The sequence below is a fragment of the Equus caballus genome, chromosome 3 (assembly GCF_041296265.1).
Source record: "Equus caballus isolate H_3958 breed thoroughbred chromosome 3, TB-T2T, whole genome shotgun sequence".
Lineage (NCBI taxonomy): Eukaryota > Metazoa > Chordata > Mammalia > Perissodactyla > Equidae > Equus > Equus caballus.
The window spans coordinates 8154709-8176697 of NC_091686.1; the positions used below are offsets into that span (position 1 = coordinate 8154709).

The 21989-nt window shown below is 43.5% G+C and overlaps 1 protein-coding gene and 2 long non-coding RNA genes across 6 annotated transcripts in view; 2 read left to right on the top strand and 1 right to left on the bottom strand.

Moving 5' to 3' along the window:
* The window catches only part of LOC100051065 (liver carboxylesterase), a 31358-nt gene extending 22403 nt beyond the window's left edge, over positions 1-8955 (bottom strand). Inside the window, exons 1-3 of one of the 2 annotated variants that reach the window (XM_001491828.5) lie at positions 8519-8955; positions 4832-5036; positions 1317-1461 (exon numbers count right to left, since the gene is read on the bottom strand). In XM_001491828.5, the coding sequence (XP_001491878.1) occupies positions 1317-1461; positions 4832-5036; positions 8519-8570 (402 nt within the window). In that variant the 5' untranslated portion in view covers positions 8571-8955. The remainder of the gene's footprint in view (positions 1-1316; positions 1462-4831; positions 5037-8518) is intronic. The other variant, XM_014738406.3, reaches the window with a different exon arrangement.
* LOC138923563 (uncharacterized) lies at positions 4735-8178 on the top strand. Its single transcript, XR_011437313.1, has 3 exons — positions 4735-5474; positions 6188-7959; positions 8086-8178. It is a non-coding gene; the product is annotated as an uncharacterized lncRNA (long non-coding RNA).
* A 6689-nt stretch (positions 8956-15644) lies between the features above and the next one.
* Positions 15645-21559, top strand: LOC111772757 (uncharacterized). 3 transcript variants are annotated; one of them, XR_011437312.1, is made up of 4 exons: positions 15645-15993; positions 16298-16380; positions 19945-20092; positions 20931-21559. It is a non-coding gene; the product is annotated as an uncharacterized lncRNA (long non-coding RNA). The 3 variants fall into 3 exon arrangements; XR_002806776.2 differs by lacking the exon at positions 16298-16380 and having other exon boundaries at positions 15706-15993; XR_002806775.2 differs by lacking the exon at positions 16298-16380 and having other exon boundaries at positions 15989-16245.
* The last annotated feature ends 430 nt before the right edge of the window (positions 21560-21989 follow it).

Below are 21989 nucleotides of genomic sequence, written 5' to 3' on the forward strand. Positions count from 1 at the left end.
CCCTACTTTTCCAGAAGCCCCTTCCCCAGACTCCAGCCTGAGTCTGGAAGCCTGCCCATCTCTGGGCCTCCCTTTACTCAGGAAATGCTGACTCATTGGGTCATCAGCCCATGCCAAAGACAACTAGGGAGGAAAATTAGCAAGAACAAAATCTCAGATGTTTGGCCAAAGACAAAACAAAGTGCTTCCTGGATTGACCCAGGTTCTGTCCCCACACATCCCTCACAGGACACCTTCCAAGACTGATCTGCATGTTGAGGTAACACCGCACACAGGCTCGATTTCCTAGTCTGTATCAAAGAGCACTGGTTTGAAGATCAGAAGACTTGAACGAACTCTTATCCTGCCACCCCTATTGTGTGACCTCGCCTTCCCCTCTCTAGGCCTCAATTTGTCTATCTGTAAAGGAAGGATTGGGTTGTTGGCTTATCTCTAAGGTTCTTTTCAATTCTAACATTATTGGAAATTATGTCTTATCTGCTCTCTGTGTCAGATTCTTAACCTATCATCCAAGAGCAATCATTCTTCCTCTTTGTTAGTGTAAGAGAACTCGGAAAAATCGAAATGCACATTACAGAGATGTAACAAACTCCCCCAAAGATCCTATGTCTGTCACTAGAGGAAAATGGGGTTGAAAGGAAGTACAATATGCCACTGCAAAATATGCCATTTTGGTATATTGCTTATTTTGAAATAAACTTACTTAAGAAAATTACTTAGGAAACAGCAAGTGCAAGAAGGACACTCTAACCCTTTTTTGTCTCCTGAAAGCAGGAAGTAAATCTCCATGTGAAGGGTACCCTCCCTGCACCAGGAGGGGAAAAGGCATCCTTATCACCAGAGGTGGGGAATTCAAGGCCGAGAAAGCTGAATAAACAAACTTTGCTACTCCCTCTTTCCCTTTCTACTTCAAGCCAAAATCCTTTGCTTTGTCAAATCTTCACAAATTACTGTTTCCTTATCTAAAGCATGTAAATGCTGCTTCCTTTGGCGATTTCTTAGATGCTTCAATTTTGATAAGCTCCTGTATGCATGAAGTTAAATTTGTTTTTCTCCTGTTAATCTGTTTTAAGTCAATTTAATTATTAGGCCATCCAAAGAATCTAGAAGAGAAGAAAGGAAAGGTTTTCATCCTCTGCAGTTTCCTATGATCACGTGGTTGGGCTGTGCTGGATAAAGTAAGCCGTGGGGCCCCTGAAACAGCCATGGCTGGTGGTGGCCCCACCCCAAACTACCTTCATCCTCTTCTAGTCTCCACCAGAAGATCCTGGAGGGCTGGAACTCGCTAGCCTTGACCAGTGGTTCCCACCACTTACCGGCAGCCTGCTTTTCTTTGTCAAGTCAGCGGGAGTGTAAATATTTAGGTAAAGACAGTCTTCAGAAAACTTGAGAGCAATCTTCTCCTTTCTGTTGGTAACGAGGTCTGAGAGCATCTGACCCATCACTGCGTCCTGGGAGCACCTGGGAGGAGTGGGGAGAAAGAAGAAGTCCCGAGTCAGTCAGAGCTAAGCAAGGAGACATCTCTTGTGGTCAGTCTGGGACTTGGACTGGGAGGGTTAGACCTGTAACACAGCTGTTCTTACCAGACTGGAGACACTGGAATGGGCAGGAAAGTATCTGAGAATCTGGGTGGGGGGCCCTGGGGCTCACTAAGGTTTCCCAGGATGGCGTATAGTGAGGAGGCTTGGCACCTGTCTCCTTCCCAGAGCCTTCGACATGCCCTGGGTCAAGGAGAGGAGACTGCCTCTACAACTGGAAGCGGACGATTTCCTGCACACCCCAATGCAGCCTGGCTCTCCCCTGGGCTCTGTATGTTGGGCTGCAGGTAAACATCTTCTAGTCCATGAGAGACTTCCATAAACCGAAAGAAGTCACTCAAATGGCAGACATTTAGGGCTTACAACAGGTCAGGGATGAAATATTTGTGGGGCAACAGTAAAAGAACTGCGTTCTAGTGTTGCCTCATCCACTAATATCACAGGGTGCCTTGGTTAAATTCCTTCCCTGCTCTGGCCTCAATCTGCCAGACGTAGTGAAAGGAGTGATTTCCATAAGGGTCCACAGCCCTGGTAACCTACAATCCTGTCATCAACCCATCACAGGCAAGCACTAATGGTTGCCCTAATAACAGGTCTTAAAGACCCAACATAGATTGCAATTAGTAACATTTACTGAGTCCTCCTAGCATGCCGGGTGTGTACTTCTGTGCATTAACTCGTTTAATCCTCAAATCAGCCCCATGACATTGGTTCTCTTACTATCCAAGTTTTATAGGCAAGAAAATTGATGCAAAGAGAGGTTTGAAATCCTCCCTTCACACAGCCAGAAAGATCCATACTATCGAGCACTTATATTTCCAAGGTTATTATGAGCAACATTTCCTGATCTCAGTGTATCCAGAAGGCAGGCATCACTGCCCCCAGTATGAGGATGAGGTGACAGAGGCACCAAGGTGCTTGGATGGCACCGCTGCCAAGTGCCATGTTCAGAGGCTGCAAAGATGACTTCCTGATCTCCACCCTGGGGGAAACGTTCCTGGATCACTAAGAGCAAGAGGCATAATATTCACAAAATAAGAAATTCATATGTCAAAAAAGAGAACAATACTAATATTCAAATAATGCAGAAGAAAAAGAAAATATATATATAATTATGATTATAATAATAATTATCATTTTGTCCATCCATTAGCCAACAACATTTTTTAATAGCCCCAAGCATTGCCTAAGGTCCAGTGAATGGAGGTTTTCGTATATTAATGGAAGTAATGTAGTTAGGACATTTCTGGAGGAAAATTTAACAACAGGTGCATTTTCTTGGACTCAGAGAAGTCATTTCTTAGAAGTTATCCAAAAATATTCCTGAGTGTGCACAAAGATTTAGCTACAATGTGTTCATCAGAGCACCACATATTATCAAAAACATCAAAAGCAAATTAATGACCTCAAATAAGAGATAAGGTAAATAAAATATGATTCAGTACTCAAGGTAATGTGGCTATAAAATGTCAGCCTGTGATATTTAATGACATAGAATGATATTCATGATATATTTATAAATGAGCAAAGCGGCCATTTAAACTCTCTGTATAGAGTAAGGGGATATTGCGATTTATGATAAGAAATACATATTTCTTTGTCTAGTTTCTGGGACACAGCTCCTAAAATGCTGGGATTTCCTGAGTGATGAGAACCATAAAGGCGTCTTTTGTGATATTAACGAGGTGACCTCTGGACCACAGCTGATGATGGATGCTGGTTGTGGGAGAACCAACCAGTGACTAGAGATTTGGAACTTCCAGTCCACTCGGCTGATCTCTGGAGAAGGGAGAGGGTCTGGATGTTGAATCAATGGTAAAGGGCCAAGGATTTAATTGATAATGCATATGCACATAAGCATTCATAAAAAACCAAAAGGACAGGGGTTCAGAGAGCTTCCAGGTTGGTGAACCAGAACAGGTCCACATGCCATGGTGCCAGGTTCCAAACTCCACAAGGACAGAAGCTCCTTTCTTCAGAACCATGCCCTATGTATCTATTCATCTGGCTGCTGATTCGTAACCTTTAATATTCTGCATAATAAACTGGTCGTCTAGTGAGTAAACTAATTTCTTGAGTTCCGTGAGCTGCTCTAACAAATTAGTGGAACTCAAAGCGGGATCATGGCAAACTCTGATTTATAGCCGGTCAATCAGAAGCACAGGTAACAATCCAGACTTGTATTGGCATCTGAAGCAGAGGGCAGTCTTGTAGGATTGAGCCTTTAAACTGTGGCATCTGATGCTATCTCCTGGTAAATAGTGTCTGAATTGAGTTGAATTGTGGGACACTCAGCTGGTGTCTGAGAATTGCTTGTTGGTGTGTAAAAAAGCAAAACACATTGGAGCTGTGTGCAGATTCTTCTGTGGTACTATTTTTAAGGGAGTAAATAGCCAACAGATAAAAGACTGCAGAAACACAATACAAATATGAGCAGCAGTTCCCTCCAGGGAGTGGAATAGTATATGATTTTCATTTTCTTATCTTTCCCTATTTGTATGTCCTCACTTTTCTGTAATAAGTATGCATTCCACTTGCAATCAGGAAATAAAAACAGGTAACATTATTTTTAAAGGAAGTGGTGAAGAGTAGAGAAGAGGAAAACAAAAGAAAAAAAAGGAGGAAATTCCCAGAAGGGTCTTGCTGACAAGAATAATGTCTAAATGGATGCATGGAGGCATTCAGGTGCCCTCGGGTGTGGCTCACGGGTTCCTTTGCCCAGCTTGGCCAGGGTGATTAGGACACACCAAGCATTGCTCTGCTCCTGACTGTGTGGCTAGACACACCTGGGAGCTGAGAATTTCCCTGATCGACACCCCAAAGCACTCCCCACCCACACACTGCCTGGCTCACCCTACCTGCCAACTATAGCAAAGTTCAAGAAAGGAGAATCAACAGAACCACTACATCTGATCCTCTCTCGCTCACATTTTAGTTTTTTTCCAAAGCACTTGTCATATTCTAACGTATTACATAATTCACTTATTAATTTGCATGTTGTTTATTATCTGTCTCCCCTCCTAGAATGCAAGCTCCATGAGGACGGCATCTTTGTTCTGTTCATTAATGGATCCCAGGACCTAGAACATGCCTGGCACACAGTAGGTGCTCAATAACGATGTGTTGAATAGAGGGCTCTAGAATGCTCTGAGAGTTCTGGAGTGTCTCTAAGGATCTACAGTGTCTTCAGGATTCTAGAACAAAGTATGAGCCACTCGGAGGATGGCCTTGGCTCCTTCCTGCGTCACTTTGAGGCACACACCCGCTGAAAGATGCCAAAGCCCCCGGCTTACATGGGAGGGTAGGAGGTGGTGTTCTTCACGAAGGGCCATGGGTCTGCAGGCTGCGGCGGAGCAAACCTCAGGGATCCCAGGGGGGGCTTGGCAAAAGGGACCCCCAGGAAAACGGCCACGGGCTGTGCAAATCCTTCCAGGCTGACGTGCTTCCCCAGGACCTTGCCCTGCGCGGTGTCCACCACAGGCGGCGAGGATGGGTGCCCTGCGGGACAGCGAGAGGAAATGAGCACATGTCAGCAGTGAAAGGCTTGACCTGGATTCTGGGAGTCTTGCCACTTTCAGCTTGTGACCTTGAATGAGTCACCTCAACTCTCTAGGCCTCAGTCTCTTCTTATGTAAAAGGGAGGGGATGTCAACTGTCCTTCCTAACTCCCTGGGCTGGCTTAAGGAGCAAATTGGACATGGAGGTAAAACGGCATCAAGTGAGAAGGAAATGCAAGGAGGCGAGCTGCTGGGAGTGAAGCAGACATTGGGTTGCGCTCTCAGGAGCCCTGGAGACAGTTACCCACGAGGATCCTGGTGCTGAGCTGCGTGCTGGATGGGAGGATGGACAAGAGGCGGCCCCTCTTCTCAGAAGCTCTGAGCCTTGTGGAGAGAATGAGCCACATACACACTTGACCCTACTGCTGGGAAGAAAGTGGTCAGTGTCCTGAGAGAGGGACCAGTGGGGTCCTGCAGGAGTTAGAAGAGGGAGCGAGGCCTTCTGATTGGGTGGCATCCTGGAGGTGGTGACCTTAGAGTTGGGACTTGCAGTAGGGGAGGACTGAGCAAGGGAAGATGGAAGATGGGTTATAAAGGTATAGACTAGAGAAGGGATTATGCCAAGGCGAGGCTCTGAGACAACAAAAGGCAAGGCCTGCCTGAGGAAGAGTGATGGCCCATGTGAGGCAGAGGGAGTCTATGGGGAGTGGAAAATAATCCTGGGGTGATAAAGGTTCATCTCTGGCATGGCCTCAAATGCCAGGCTAAGGGTTTGGGCTTTATTTATTGGGTAAATGAGCAGGAATGAACTGTTAGAGTACGGGAGAGTGACACCATCAGCTTGAGGATTTTTCTGGCGGCTCTGAGCAGGGTCGTCCAGAGGGGCTGAGACTGGGGTCAGATCCCCGTCTGTTCCGTTCTTGTGGAGCAGACAGCTCTTCCTCGCTGAGCCGAAGTTCCTCCCCTGCAGCTTCCACATCAGCCCTGCTTCTACCTGCTGTGGCCCGTCCTGAGCTCCCATGTGGCAGCGGCCTTGCAGACCCCTGAGCCTGCCCATCCCTCAGGCCTCCTCTTGTCCGTCCTCACATGGTTCCAGCATTCCTCGTAGGAAATGATGTCTAGCCTCTCGTCCTCCCAACTGCTCTCCTTTAGGTGTACACAAAAGGGCAGCATCTCCCTCAAAGTGTGTGGCCAGAGCAGAAAGAATAACCCAGATTTGTTCTTAAAGAAGAAAACCCAATGCTAACCTTCAGGAGAGATGAAGTGGACAGGAGCCAGATGCCAAGGGTGACAAAGTGGGCGATGGGGTGAGAGGCATCAGCCATAGTGGTAAGAGCAGCATTTACCACGTGTGTTACAGGTAATGTTAATATACTGAGCACTTCCTCTGTGCTGATGTGCATTCCAGATCGGCTAAATTAATCTTCACAAAAGCCTTGCTAGGTAGGTGTTCATATGACCATTTTACAGATGAGGACACTGAGGAAACGGAGGCACCCAGTATGGACATTCTGAAGACGGAAATGGGATGGCTTTGCTAACTGGGCACCATTGGTAAAGGAATGATCCCTCCTAATTTGGTTCTTACTCTGCCCTTATACACAGTTCCAGGCCTCTCATGGTGTCACACCACCAGAAAGAAGACAGAATCCATGTGTGGTGTGGGCTGTCAGGACAGTGACGGCCAGAGCACTGGCTCCAGATTCAGGACTCACAGATCGATTCTAGAGGATGAATTTCCAGTTGACATTGAACAAGTAGATCTCCCTGTCTAAGTCTCAGTTTCTCGATCTATCAAATGGCACAGATGTAAGCTGAAGTCCCTTGCTGCACCGTTGTATTAACCTTGTCTTTCAGTTTCTCTGATCAGATGCTTTGACATCTAGGCCCTTGCTGACCCTGGTGGGACCACTCCTCCTGAAGCCAGGCATTGCTAGTGGCAGGAATCAGCTCCTTTTCCAGCATGCCGGAGCCCACAACCCGACCACCTTCTTTATCAGGTTCCTGCCTTAAGCACACCAGGGCCAGGCACCTGACAACTGCAGACAACCCCCAGGCCCCAGAGCTGGTTGAAATTATTGATTTTGCCAACCCTAATCTTGCTTATCCTGCCTCATCCTTTCATTTCTACAACAACCAGGATGAAGACTCTTGTCCCCAATTCCTCCTCCTCCCTCTGCCTCCTGACCCACCCAGTGCCTCACCTTGTGGCACCCCCATGGTGGTGATGTGTCCCCTCCCCTTGGGAACTGTGAGTAACAAATTATCTTCTCAACGGCAGTCAGCTCGTGGTCTGTTAGGCTTACCATAACTCAAATTTCTGTTAGTATACCATATTTTCAAACAACGCCTTCATTTATGAATACTTTTTTGCATTCTCTCTATACCAGAAACCATGCTCTTTAGAAACAACAACCCATTTCATTTTCACAATAGCCCAGTGAGAAGCTACTGTTGTTATGTCCAGTTTTAGTGGGAAAACTGAGGCACAGAAACGTTAAGTAACATGGTGACAAATAAAAATGGCAAGCAATAGGATATATTGGAGTATATGAGGAAGCCATTTGGTATAAACCTAATTCGGCCTGACTTTTTTTTTTTTCCTCCAAAAGGGCCTGACTGGCTGTTGAGCACGCATTGCACATCTGCTTAGACATTTCCTATGGCCAGAACAAAGGCCCTTGAGATAAAGATGCAACTTCCCCCCGACATTAGCATTTTTCCTTAGGCTAGGAACTGATTGCTGCACTCACCTCCCAGCTCACCTGTGACCACCCAGCTGGAGACAACAGACTGCCACCCTACTGTGTTCACCGAGACAGAAGACCTACCTGCTATTTCCATCAATCGCTGTGCCGGCAGAGTAGTCTCGCGACTATTGTAAAAGGGACATTCCAATCATATGTGAAACATCCTCTTTGAAGGTATATAACGACCCTGTATACCCCCCCACCTCTTTGGAGTGCTCTGTTCCTTTGTGGAAAGACTCTCCTGGGTTATAATCCTCAGGTTTAAGCTCAGAATAAACTCACCCAAATTTTCATTTATAGATTGGATATGGATTATTTTCGTCGACAATGGCTAAGAACTCACAGCTACAAAGTGCTGAGCTGGAACCTAAACCCAGACGCTGTGGCCCCAGAGTCAGTATTAATATCTGCTAAGCTAGTCTCCATGATTTGGCTGTATCCAGACTAATAATCGGGGAGAAAACAAACCGAGATCTCAAAAGTCATTATCTGTGAGACATGAGGTTAGCTGGTTGCCTTTTGCGAGTGTGCAGGCAACTGAGGTCTCAGGGTGTTTATCCTCCACTGCATCTCTGTCAGACTCAGGGCTGGGGATTGTCTGAGCTCCAAGTCTGGTGGGCACACTGCTTTTGAACTGGACCTGTCACACCTTTGTCCTATATGTGTTTCCCTCACCTCATCCCTGGACAAGAATTTCCAATGTGCCCGCAATTTGTATTTCAGAAAGACTCACCCCAAACTGTGGAAGAGGCCACGGAGACCAGGACCAGAGAGAAGAGCCACATCGTGGAAGGACAGCAGCTGCTGCGCCTGCAGGACTCAGTGCTGCTGGAAGGGGCTGTGCAGTCAGCCCCAGAGCCCTTCCCCGCCCTGCCCCTCAAGTCCCACCCTCGTAGCCAATGGCCTAATCAGGCAGAGAAGCTCTCTCCCTTCTAAGGATCTCTCTGGGCCTTTTTGGAGCCTCTACACCACACCCACCCAGAGTTTACCCTGTTATCTGAGCAGCACTGAGTAAACTCTCCGATTACAGACAGCCACAGACTGGTCAAACAACTTGTTACATAAGCATGTCTCCCTTCCTAAGCTCCAACCTTAGTGCACTGTGAGCTTCCCAAAAGCAGGTACAAGCGACAGAAGCCTTTGCACAAGTCTTTAGAGAGATTTTGGTCTGTGGTTCCCAGAACCAGCTTGAAAACTTTTAGAGAAACTCCCAGCCCTGCAGCTGCTCAGCTGGGGAACTGAGAACAAAACTCTCCATTTCCCTGGGTTTCGATTTCATAGGGCTCTATGCTGCCGAGTTTGGAGGCATCTTAAATTTCATCCAGGCTGCCTTCTGATGCCTAAATTAACTTTACAATATTCCTGCCAAGTGACTGAGCTCCTGTTGCACACCTCCCAGCTCAGGGAACTCATTACCTCTAGAGGCAAAGATCTTTGGACAGCCTGTTCTTGCATAAAAAAATTCCATCTCTCCATGGATCCTCACTATAATCATCCATCCATCCTTCTGTTTATTCATTATTCCATTTATTCATTCATTCTCCAAAATTTACCAAATGCCTGCCACTGTGCTAGGTGTTATAAATACAAAGATGAGTTCAAGACATGTTCCATCTCCTCAAGGAGTTCACTGTATAGTAAAAAAGCAAATGAGGCATGGGGAGAGGTGTGAATTTCAATGCAATACAAGAGCACCAAAATTCAGGGATCCCAAGTGCTCTGGGTATACTTAGGAAAGTGTGGTTTACTTGCTGGGGACACAAGGAAGATGCTCAAAGCTTTTTTCGTAGAAGCATTAAATATCTAATAGTAGAGAATCCCTTAAATGCACTCTGGTACAGCTGGCTAAGGACACACTATGCATTCCCTCAAACTAGTGATACTCACCTCTATTTATTGACAAGGAAAGACAGACATGACCTATTATAAAGGAAAAATAAGGTCTTAAACAGTCATGGCTGCTTTTTGGAAACAGTTTGGCAGTTCCTCAAAAATTAAACGCAGAGTTAGCCTATTTCCCAGAAATTCCACTCCTAGGTGTGTAGCCAAGATAACTGAAAACACATCCATAAAAAACTTGTACGCAAATAGCATTATTCATAATTGCCAAAAGTGGAAACAACCCAAATGTCCACCAACTGATGAACGGACAAATAAAGTGTGTTGTATTCACACAGCGGAATATTGTCCAGCCATGAAAAGAAATGAAGTATGGATACTTGTTACAACATCAATGAACCTTGAAAATATTATGTTAATGAAAGAAGCCAAATACAAAAGGCCACATATGGTATGATTCTATTTACGATAAATGTTCAGAATAACCAAATCCGCAGAGACAGAAAGTAGATTAGAGGTTGCTGGGGGAGGATGGAATGAGGAATGACTGCCATTGGGTAAGAGGCTTCTTTCTGGAGTGAAGAAAATGTCCTGGGATTAGATAGTGGTGGTGCTTACACAAATTTGAAATATAATAAGACCACTAAATTATACTTTAAAACAGTGAATTTTATGGTATGTGAGTTATATTTCCACAAAAAAAAGTATTTTTTTAAAAAATTCAGTCAAGTATAATATCCCACTTTAGTGAAAATATCTATCTTTATTTGCACAGGAAAAATTCTAGAAGGTTACACATCTAATTAGTATTACAATAGCCATTTCCTGGCTGTAATATTGTGAATGTTTATACTCATTTGCATTTTCCACTTTTATTCATTCAGACGTTCATTTGACAAATATTTGTTGAGAGCTCACTGTGTGATGAACACTGTGCTTGAGTGTTTTGTATGCAGGATCTCACTTAGACCTCAAATAACCCTGTGACCTGATACTATTATCTCCTGGGGCTCAGCCTGGTCAGGAACTGGCCCACAGTCACACAGCGGGTACAAGGAAGAGCTGAGGGTTGAACAAAAGCTGCACAACGTTACACACCATACTCTCCACCATGCTGCTGTGGTGTCAAAACTTTTTGACAAACTGACTTTGTTGTTTCCCTAAGCACATGGTCGGTACCCCTGTGGGTGAGCTCAGGTGGCCTCTCTTTTCTGGGATCTTCTCCACTTTTGCCCCTTTTCTGTGCCATGTCTTCCTGCTGACCCCTTCTGGATCCTCAGGCTGCCTGGAAGGCTGGTTGGAAACAGAAGTGCTAGGGTTCTTGAGAGCAGTAGTGAGCAGATGGTAGAGGTGCTTACTGATGGCTCACACTTCATGGTTCTCTCTCCCAGTGAGGACTTGTCACTGAGAAGGTGCTCCCCAGCCAGGAACGCCTGCCCCAGTCCCCCTCACACTAACTGAGTCATGAGATTCATTCTTGCCAATGGAGAAGGAGGCAGGTGTGAAGCACCATTGTCTCCAGGCCAGCGCAGTAAAGAGGCAACTGTGCCTTCTCCACGCTGGTACTCTTCTCCCAGTGTCATCGGCAAGCCTGCCTGTGTCCAGGCCAGACCAGCATTGGCATCAGGGACAACTGGGAAACCAGCAGGCATAAAACACATGAAAATCCTAGGAAAGTTCACAGGTTCTTGGCCAAGGCTGTAGGTTACAGCTAAACAAAGCTTGTGGACACACAAATTCAAAAAGGGATGCTCATTTGTACTAATTCTAGACACTGTGGCAGGCCACAGAGGGAGCCCTGTGGTGGGGTGAGGGCATTTGACAGCATTACAGCCAGTCCCCAGAGGTCATTGCTCCTGCACAGATTGACCTGGCCTGGGGGTCCTCACTTTTATCCAAGAAAGAAACACACATCATAAAGAGCAGCCTACTAAAGAGCACTCCTATCTCTATCCACATGGGGCAATCTGGGTGGTCTCATAGCAGAGAACAAGGCTGTTTCTAATCACTTAGCACACCACACACACGTGCACACACACAGGCACACCCCTGTTAAGGTATAACCATCCTGCCTTTTGCCCTGGCCAGCTGGCCTTTGCAACCTTGGCACACAACCTTGGATCTTAGCCTATGAAGATTGTAGGGTGCTGACTTAGCACAATATAAAAGGCAGGGATGAATTATTCACCCAATTCTGTTGTTCAAGTATATGCCGCCTTGTAACACTAACCAATTTTGCAACTTTCTGTGTCCGACTGCAGCCTGGAAGCCCATTCCTGGTTCATGACATCTCTGTGGAAGTGATGAGTGAGAATGGAGTCTATGAAGGCTCAAGCCAGGCCTCAGTTTTGCTTAATGTGTGTGACCTCCTTCTATCACATTAGTATCGGTAAGCGATACAGCTGTTCTTGGTCAGTGGTGGTTGGTTGGGATTATCGCCTTTCCCTTGCAGAACTCGCGGAGGTTTACCATGTGGAACTACATGGTCTGAAGAGTAAACTCCTAGGAACCAGCTTTAACTCCTAAGTATCTGGGCAGATCTTAGGAGAGAAGAAACCTCTGGGGGCTCCAAATTAGCCCCCCAAAAAACTCTCCATCTCCGTTAATTTACTCAATAGATATATGAAGAGCACATCTAGAACAAGTGCTGAACTAGCATGAGCCCCCGTCCTACTGGGCCCTTCACTTGACTTTGTCTATTGATCATGGGATTAATCAGGCAGAGCCTTCACGGTGGTGAACACTGCACTGGCAGCCCAGAGGTCAGGGAACCTCCCTGGGTGACTTTCAGGGATCCTTTCTGGAAACCAGCACACAAGAGGCAGGGGTGGCTATGAGTGTGGTGACCTTGTCTGCACCATCCAACGTGGATCAATATTCTGTGAATCTAGAGTTCTTCGACATTTTCCAATGCAGGCTAGACATGAGCAGTGTTTCTGGAATCTCAGTTCTTCTCATAATAATGTCATGATTTTGTCATAACAGCATACCATCTGTACTATTGTTAGCAATTTTCTTAAACTGGTTAATTCTGTTTACTTGAGCACACTTATTCAAAAAGGAAATTTCACACCTTTTCCATAAATGGAAGACCTGAATAACTTGTCATGAATTAACAGTAAGCATGGAAAACACGTCACTGTTTTTTTAAAAATTAAAATGATGGTAAAATTAAAAAGTGAATAAGGAAACATAAGCAATAACACCTCTAATTGATTTACAAAAATGTATACTGAAAAATAAGTTACTCAATGGGAAAACTGATCCATTGTTGTTCAGTTAGTAATATAAGGGCAGGGACAACCTTCACCACCTTCATGGCCACTAGACAGGTGATCAGGCTTTAGCTTCATCGAAGGTCATAGTTACTGCAGCCCTTTCCTTGAGTTTCAGGGACCTTCCTTTTGACACTCAGATCACTGGGGAGAAATCTCATCATGTTCCCAATCTCAAGCCCCTGCATGCTGTATTTTAATTAGGGGGTCAAACTGCCCCGGGTCACTTGGGTCCTAGGACTGAGTGAGGGTGAGCGCCTATGGCAAATTTTGACCTGAGGGTGAGTCCTGGAGGGGAGCACGGCCCCATGGGCAAAAGTCATCATCCTGAATGGCACTAACAACTGGTTTCCATGTCATCTATATCAGGCAATCACATGGGACTGCCCAGTTTAGCTCCTGCTGAGTAGGCATGTATTGTGAAAGTAGGGTTACCTATGGTAGCAAACACATCCAGAATTTTGGGAGCTTCTTTCTTGCTTGTGTAAAGAACTGGGGTGTGGGGCTGGCCCCATGGCCGAGTGGTTAAGTTCTCACACTCTGCTGCAGGCGGCCCAGTGTTTTGTTGGTTTGAATCCTGGGTGCGGACACGGCACTGCTCATCAAACCACACTGAGGCGGCGTCCCACATGTCACAACTAGAAGGACGCACAACAAAGAATACGCAGCTATGTACTGAGGAGCTTTGGGGAGAAAAAGGAAAAAAATAAAATCTTTAAAAAAAACAAAAAAAGAACTGGGGTGCTATTCAGGGCAACAAAGTGGCTCTCCTCCACTTTGTTATTCAAGGTTCTAACAAGGTCTGAAAACTTATTCTGTAAAGGGCCAAGTGGTAAATATTTTAGGCTTGGGGGTCATGTGGTCTCTGTGGCAACTTCTCAATTCTGCTGTTGTAGCAAAAGCAGCATAGACAATACCTAGGAAAAGGGCATGGCTGCATTTCAATAAACCTTATTTTAAAAACATGTGGTGGGCCAGACATGGCCCATGGGCTGGAGTTTGCAGACCCCTGATTTAGACCATGGCGGTTTTGCCATCTTTAGCTCATAGGTTCTAATGTTGTTATGGGTGTTTATTCCAGTCAGCTGAGGAGGGGAGGAGCATAAAGAAGTGAACATGGTTCCGGGGGGCAGGCATTTGGGGCCAGAGCTGCATGTGGCACTCCTCACCTCTGCTCACATTCCACTGGAAAGAACTTTGACATATGGTCAATCTAATTGCAAGGAAGGCTGGGAATTTCGTTTGTGTTGTGTGCCAAAGAAGCCAGGGCAGACTTTAATGGACAGTTAGCAATCCTGCCACAAATATTATCAATTAAATCACGTATTTGATATTAGAGATTTTTTTCTAATAACAGTAATACAAATGCATAACCACTATATAAATGCCTTAGTTTGTTGGCACACCATCTAAAATGATCTTGCATAACTCTGGGAACAAGTGTACTACACTTTGGTAAACACGGAGCATTTGCATTTCTGTGATTTAAATTCCAAAAGCCTGATTGTACCCAGTCCACACTTGCTAGGGCTACTCTCTAAAGGTTTCCTTCAGCCTTTTAAGAAGAAAGATTTAAACAGGTGAACCAGAAAGACAGATAAACAATTAGGCCCGAAAAGTTAAGATTGAATTATGTTCTGGAAAGGGCTCAGCAAACTCAAATTGTTATCATAGATTTCATTTTAGACATGTGGGTTTATACAGTGACCTCAACTACTGAAAGGGTTGTGTGTTTTCTTACCATGAAAATTTATATGCATTTATGCCCCAAACTCTCCGTGACTTCTCCTGATTATATTGGGCATTAACAGGTGAGCAGAATTTGGAGGAGCAGAGAGGAGAGGACATTAGCAGTGGTGCAAGGTGGGTTTGTGGGCTTCTTGGGGAGGTCATTTGGGCTGGTTGGGTGAATAGAGGATCCAAGGCTTGAATGCCAAGTGAAGGTAAGCTGACTCTCATCTCGGACAATGGGGAGCCATTGAAAGGCTTTAATCCGGGAAATGACAGCATAAAAAAGGCATTTCTGAAAGTAGAATCCAGCAGAAGCAGGCAAGCCATTGGAGAGGCCAAGAGGATTTCTCTGAATAGGAACCTCCCAGGCAATCACTGGAAGGGTAGAAGGTGAGCTCTCTTTTCCCAAGATGGCTAAACTCGCTGTGTGTCAAAGCTTTTGGCCTTTTGTGCTCCCACAGGCCTCAACGAGAATAATGACATAAGTGTCTCCAAAGTGCTGGACTGCACAAAGTTTGCTGGATCACAGGATCTATTGATGCTGTTCTCAGTTCTCACTTTAGAAGGTCATGGAAACCATGGGGAAGTTGTAACCCTCTGAGATCTCCCAAATCATTGTCTTTTCTGTCCTACTTGTCTACTTGTCCTTCTGTACCAGCAGGTCGGGAGCACATTGGGGGCGGGCACAAGAGTGTGTGGGAGGGTGAGTCAGTCCACAGTAACAGATCCCATCACAGGGTTCCAAGGGCCTTTCAAGTTCATACATATAAAATGTCATTTCAACATCCCAATGAGCATGAAAATCAAGACGTGTAAAGTAAACCCAGATACTCAAATTGTCCCTATCAAATTGGCAAGGATTTTTATCGTTATTATTTTAGTAGTCGTGGCAAGTATTGGAAATGATATCAACCCTGATATCAGTTTCCCCACATTAAACCCAGCATATATGGGGTTAAAACCAAAACACTCATTCCCTGCTTACTCTCTGGCTTCCTGGCTCCAGAATCCACTATCCTCCATGGAGACAGACATCGTCAAGGACAAGCACCTGGACTATCTCCTCCCGCAAAGAGATACGGGCTGGTGGGAAAGCTGCTGACCAGCAAGGTCATGAGCTCCCTCCTCTCTGCAAGTGTCTCAAGGCCAAAGACAGGCTGGTGGGAAAGCTCTGACCAGCAAGGCCATATGCTCCCCCTCCCCTACCTAAAACCCCAAATAAAAACCCTTCCTTTTAGCTTTTCGGGGAGTTTGGGATTTGAGCGTTAGCTGCCCTCTCTCCTTGCTCAGCGCTGTGCAAACAATAAAAGTCCTACTTTCTTCCACCACACCCGGTGTCAGAGATTGGTTTGCTGCGCAACGGGTGAGTGAACTCACTTCAGGTTTGGTAACAATTGGGCGACCCAGATGGGACTGTGTCCTAGGTGGATGTCTGGCCTGTGGCACACCAGCCTCTGGCTAAAGGCCTCTCTTGGAAACTGTCCTGCAGCTGCCTGAGCCCCTTGTCTCAGGGACAGCCCCAAGTGGCTGGCTGCTAGCCAGACGTCGTTGGCCCACGGCGCTTTTGCTTTGGTGGTGGAAGAAACTAGGTTTAGGACTTAGGAAGACGTCTCTTGTAAGTAGCTGGTAGTTTTTGTTTTTGTCTTTGTGTTAACCTTTTCCAACAGGACCGCCTGGAAATAATGGGTACCTGGCAGCCCTCTGTTCTCCGTTTGTTTTGAAGTCGCTGCGACGCCCCGGCCAGGTTTTGGTGAGTCCCCCGGGTGTGCACAGCCGAGGTCCCTTGTCCTTGCTCATCTGGGAAGCTCTGCATGGCGGATCTTCATTTGTTGGGCGCCCCCGAGTGTAGGACACGGACTAAGCTGGAACTGGAAGCTCTTTGGTTTTTGGTTTTGGTCTTTGCTTTGGCTTCCGTTTGTGGCCGAGGGTTTTTGGGAATGCGCGCTTGTTTGGTGTTTGTTGTCTGTCTGTTTGTCTGTCCTTTTAAAAGTGTTAACATGGGAGATGCTGCATCTATTCCACCTAAGAGCCCCTTGGGAAAAAGTGGCTGATGGTCGACCTATAGCTATAAGCCAATGTCTAAAGAGGGATGATTTTCTTTTGTAACACCACATGGCCACAATATTCTTTAGACCTCGGAAAGAAAACAATGGCCAAAAGATGGATCCTCGAGTTGGGAAGCTTTTTAGAGGGCTCTTATGATCAACAACTGTTTTATTGGTACCTACGAAAAGACCAAATTAAGAGGAAACTATAATGACTAGTCTTAAGAACTTAATCAAACTTGGGGTCTCAGCTTCTCGTAGCCTTACAGATGCTAATAAGAATGCTAAGTTAACAAAGAGAAATTAGAAAGGGAAGAGTCACAGGACTCGTCCCAATGGGATAAATGGAACAGATATGAATGAAGTTAAAACAAAGGTTGTAATAAAACACTGCCTAAGGTTGGATGGGCTAAGGGGACCCCCCTATCGGCTCCCCAACATTAGAGGACATCAGACAAACCTGTTCTATTTCCTCAGTTTGAAAAATGTAAAAGGTCAGGAGGCAAAAATCAGAGTGAGAAACCTGACCAACAATTGTTTGGGGCAACAGTTAGGCTACTAAGATTAATAAGACTATAAAAATTGAAGTGTTTAAGCTAATATTATACGAAGAGGTTATGTCAACATTGTCTGGATGTTTTCTTTGGGAATAAATGTTATGTCTAACTGGGATGCTTCCACTGAACAATATTGTAATACCAAAACTTGTTAAGAGAATTCTAATGTAAGTTATAATTAAAAGTATAAGGGTTAGTAAAACTAAGATAAAGTTTTGTAAAAATTGATGTACTTAAACGAGCCAATTACAGTTCACCCTAACTGATGTATGCAATTGGAAAAGCCAGCCAACAACCGGGAGCCTGTTTTAATCTTTTGAGGCTTCTAAATAAAATTAAAAATACTTTACTGCCTATTTAAGAGAAAATAATTAAATAATTAAACATGCCAGCAGCCGAACCCAAATCTGCTGCTTTTGTCTGTCTCTTGCTAAGCTTCCCAGCAAGCTGAGCTTCGCTTCAACTCCCCCAAAATGTATGATCTAAAATTGAACAAGTAAAAATAAGTAAACTTCTGAGATAATTTAGAATTGTAATGACCATTCTGAAAACCTATTTCAGAAGAGGATTCAAAATCTTTCATAATGGAATGCAGTCTTTAATGAATAAGCAAAAACTTCTGAGAGACAAAGTTATTTAACATGATATAAAATGATCTTTGATGAATGAAAGCCTGTTTAAGTTTGCTGGTTTCATTTAAAAATGAACATGTCTTCAAAGTTATCAGCATTGGCTATAATGCAGACATACAGCCTGGGTTTACTGGTCAAATGAGCTCATGTCATCTCTGTTACAAAATTTATCAGCAAAACTCATAACTCTGTATAATAGCTAATTTTGTTTAATGTCTCATGGAGGTTTTGTAGACAATCTAAATATAATTGTTAAGAACAGGTAAACTAAATAAATGTAAAAAATAAAAGTTTTTGGAAAAACTTTTTAACAATAATTATATATATAATTATATGTATAATAATTATATTATGATATATGTACTTAAAACAACTGAGGATGATATTTAACTGCTATAATGTCACATGAAGTTTTGAAGAGTAATTGTTAAAACTGGGTAAGAGTTTTAAGTACAATAATTATGTTTTATCGTCTGCGTACTTAACAGCTTCCAAAATCCTTTTGGAAACTTAAATTTTATAGCTTTACTAAGTTAAATTAAATAATAACACTTTATTGGGTATCTAGGTCATTTCCACAAAAGATAAAATATTAAAGGTTAACTACTAAGCATATAATTGTCTGCCTTTGGTTTCTTATATCAAAGAGACTAAAAAGTGCTTAGGTTTATTAATAAACATGTTATATGTATGCTGAGAAATTTTCTATAAGAAAACATATATTTCTAAAAGGTCTGTATACAAAGAAAGTAAAATATATGTTTTCAGTAAAAAGATATAAAGAATGGAAATATTTTTGTTTCTTCAGTTGAGAAAGATAAATTTGTCCTAAAGTCCTGGGACAAATTCTGAATGTAAAAAAGTAACCAAAGATTTGTAAAAGTAAAGCCCTAAAGAGTTTTAGGTACGGTCAAGTTGTCCAGGATTAAAGTAAATCCAATTAAGTAAATAAACTTATATGTCAAAAGTAAACTGGTACAAAATTAAAACTTGGTTTCCTCTTTCTTAAAAGGTTAATTTTCCTCAATTTTTAATCTTTTCTTGACAAAAAGATTATAGAAAGGCTTTCTTGACTATTTTAACTCTGTTTCCCCTTCACTGTTTCTGTTGTCACTTTGAATAGATACCTGAACATGGTTTTACAAGTGAACTTTGTTTCCTATCTGAACAAATGTTTTAAAGTTTTTAGTATTTTTGACAAGCTTCCCCCCTGACAGAAATATTCAAGTATTGAATAAAAGCTTTCTTTTGACCTGGAAGAGGAGAGAAGGTTTCTCTGGGGATTTTCAGAGGGTCCCTGGGACTTCTTGGAGAATTTTGCTCTCTTCCTATAAGAAAAGAAAGCTAAACTAATAAGGCTTATTTTGTATGTTAAATTACATGAGAAGCATTGTCAAATAAGTAATGATAAACTTTCTTAAATGATATTACGTAAATGAGTGTTATTGATATAAATATTTTAAAAATTATCTGACCTGTTCTGATTGTCAGCTATAATCCTGGTTATTATCTCAAAATGCTATATATCACAGACATGGTCAAATGCCTTTGTCAATTACCATTTTTGAATGTTTTGTTATTTATGAACAATGGCTATTTTACTTTGATGTTTTTGCAAATACGTTTCATCTGCAGAGAAATTCATGGAAAGGACTCTGACACTCTAGAATACAGGTTTCCAATAAACGTTCAGATTGCAAAACCAAACTGGGTAAAAATTACAGAACTCCAACAGAGAAACTGATGACCTCACAAACTGCTGACAGAAGATTAAGATCAAGAACCAATTACACAGGACAGAATAAACTGATAGGGATGATTGTAATTTTTATGACTTTTTGATTGAGATATTGCTGATTTTTGATATTTTGCTCTTTTTTAGAGTTAAGAAAACCTTTTCCTCTATTCCCTTAAAGAACTATGACTTACAGCAATTTATAAACAAAATTGAAGCATTTATCTTTTCCTCCCTATGTGAGCCCTCCAAAATGTAAAAACCCCTGATGAGTAAGTATTCTTATTCTTATGGCAATTTGGTTGTTTGCATAAGTCCAATAAGAATCTGTTCTTCTGTTAACAGGACACAATTGGAAACACTGGTTATATTACCAAGGCTTTGACTGGAACATCATATTTGAAAAAACATACAGGCTTGGATATAACAAGACAGCTTTTTGAGGAATGAAGGTTGACATTCTGGAGTAAAGCCACTTGGAAATATTGGCCTGGTACTGTGCTTATGGATTCTGTAACCTGATAAGGTTGAGCAAAGAATGTCGTTCCCTCTGGCAGGTACAAGGAACCTCAATATTTTGGGGAACCTCGTGAAGAGAGGAATTCACCCAAATCTGCAGGTGCTGAAGGCAGAATGTGATAACAGGTCCTTTGCTTGGCTTTCCTTGAGAGACCTTTAAAGTTCAACCTGAGATTCCTTATAAGGTTCCAGCAAAGCAGATTAAAAAAGAGCCTATATGGTCAACTACTATTCTTGCTGTACTTATGCAAATAATTATGCCAAATTTATTAAAACTAAACATTGTGCAAACCAGTTAGTCTTAATTTGGCTATGTCTAGTGAAATTGAGGGTGATTTTAGGGAGGAAGATTATGTTTCAATAGAAACTATAATACATGTTTATAGATATTAGATTTTAATTTTTTCGATTACCTTTGAAATTTTGTTTCACTTCTGTTAACTGGACTGGACCTTGAATTCTTTTAGTCTCCTGAAATATCCGGCTAAAAATCTCCAAACTAACATTTTCAGGGCTTTTCCCCATTATTTTTATTTAGAGTCATTGAAAACTAAATCTGTCCTTTTCCTAAAGCTTTACAAACTGAAGCTGGAGGACCTAATATAAACTTAAAAGAGATTCATGTCTACTGCTGTGTAAGCCACTCAAAAGTCTATCTGAGTGCCCGATGACACCATCAGAGACATTTCAAACTGCAAAAGATGCTTCGACCCTGACTTCTAGGAATCTTGATTGGCTGCCCCCTGGGCTCAGAAACTGGTTTATAATTTGCTCCAACCATTAACCTTGTTTTTCTCTTTTTGTTTCTCTAGAAAAACTTCTTAATAAATACCTGGTTACTTACTTACATGATACAGGCCTAACTTTGGGAGCCCACCAGCATCATCGCCTTATTAAAAGACTGGTTCAATGAGATGAAACAACCTACGCCCCATTTCAGCAGGAAGTAGCTAGATCGGTCACCACCCCAAATCCCTCAAGATTGAGGGATGGACATAAAATAGGGGGGGAGTTGATATCAACCCTGATACCAGTTTCCCCACATTAAACCCAGCATATATGGGGTTAAAACCAAAACACTCATTCCCTGCTTACTCTCTGGCTTCCTGGCTCCAGAATCCACTATCCTCCATGGAGACAGACATCATCAAGGACAAGCACCTGGACTATCTCCTCCCACAAAGAGATACGGGCTGGTGGGAAAGCTGCTGACCAGCAAGGTCATGAGCTCCCTCCTCTCTGCAAGTGTCTCAAGGCCAAAGACAGGCTGGTGGGAAAGCTCTGACCAGCAAGGCCATATGCTCCCCCTCCCCTACCTAAAACCCCAAATAAAAACCCTTCCTTTTAGCTTTTCGGGGAGTTTGGGATTTGAGCGTTAGCTGCCCTCTCTCCTTGCTCAGTGCTGTGCAAAAAAATAAAAGTCCTGCTTTCTTCCACCACACCTGGTATCAGAGATTGGCTTGCTGCGCAACGGGTGAGCAAACTCACTTCAGGTTCAGTAACAGAAATATATGGGAAAAAATAAAAACCTTCACCAATGATGAAAGATAAACTGGTACAGGCATTCTTAGGGGGCAATTTGGCAAAATATATCCAAATACAGTCATCCCTGGATATCCTTGGGGAGTTGGTTCCGGGATCCCCTGTGGATGCCAAACTCTGTGGATGCTCATGTCCTTTTGTAGGCGCTCTGTATCCACAGATTTTGCACTTCGACATTCAACCAACCTCAGATCATCAACATAGAACTCCATCGGCGGGGCCGGCTCCGTGGCTGAGTGGTTAAGTTTGCGTGCTCCGCTGCGGCGGCCCAGGGTTTGGATCCTGGGCGCGGACATGGCACCGCTCGTCAGGCCACGTTGAAGCCGCGT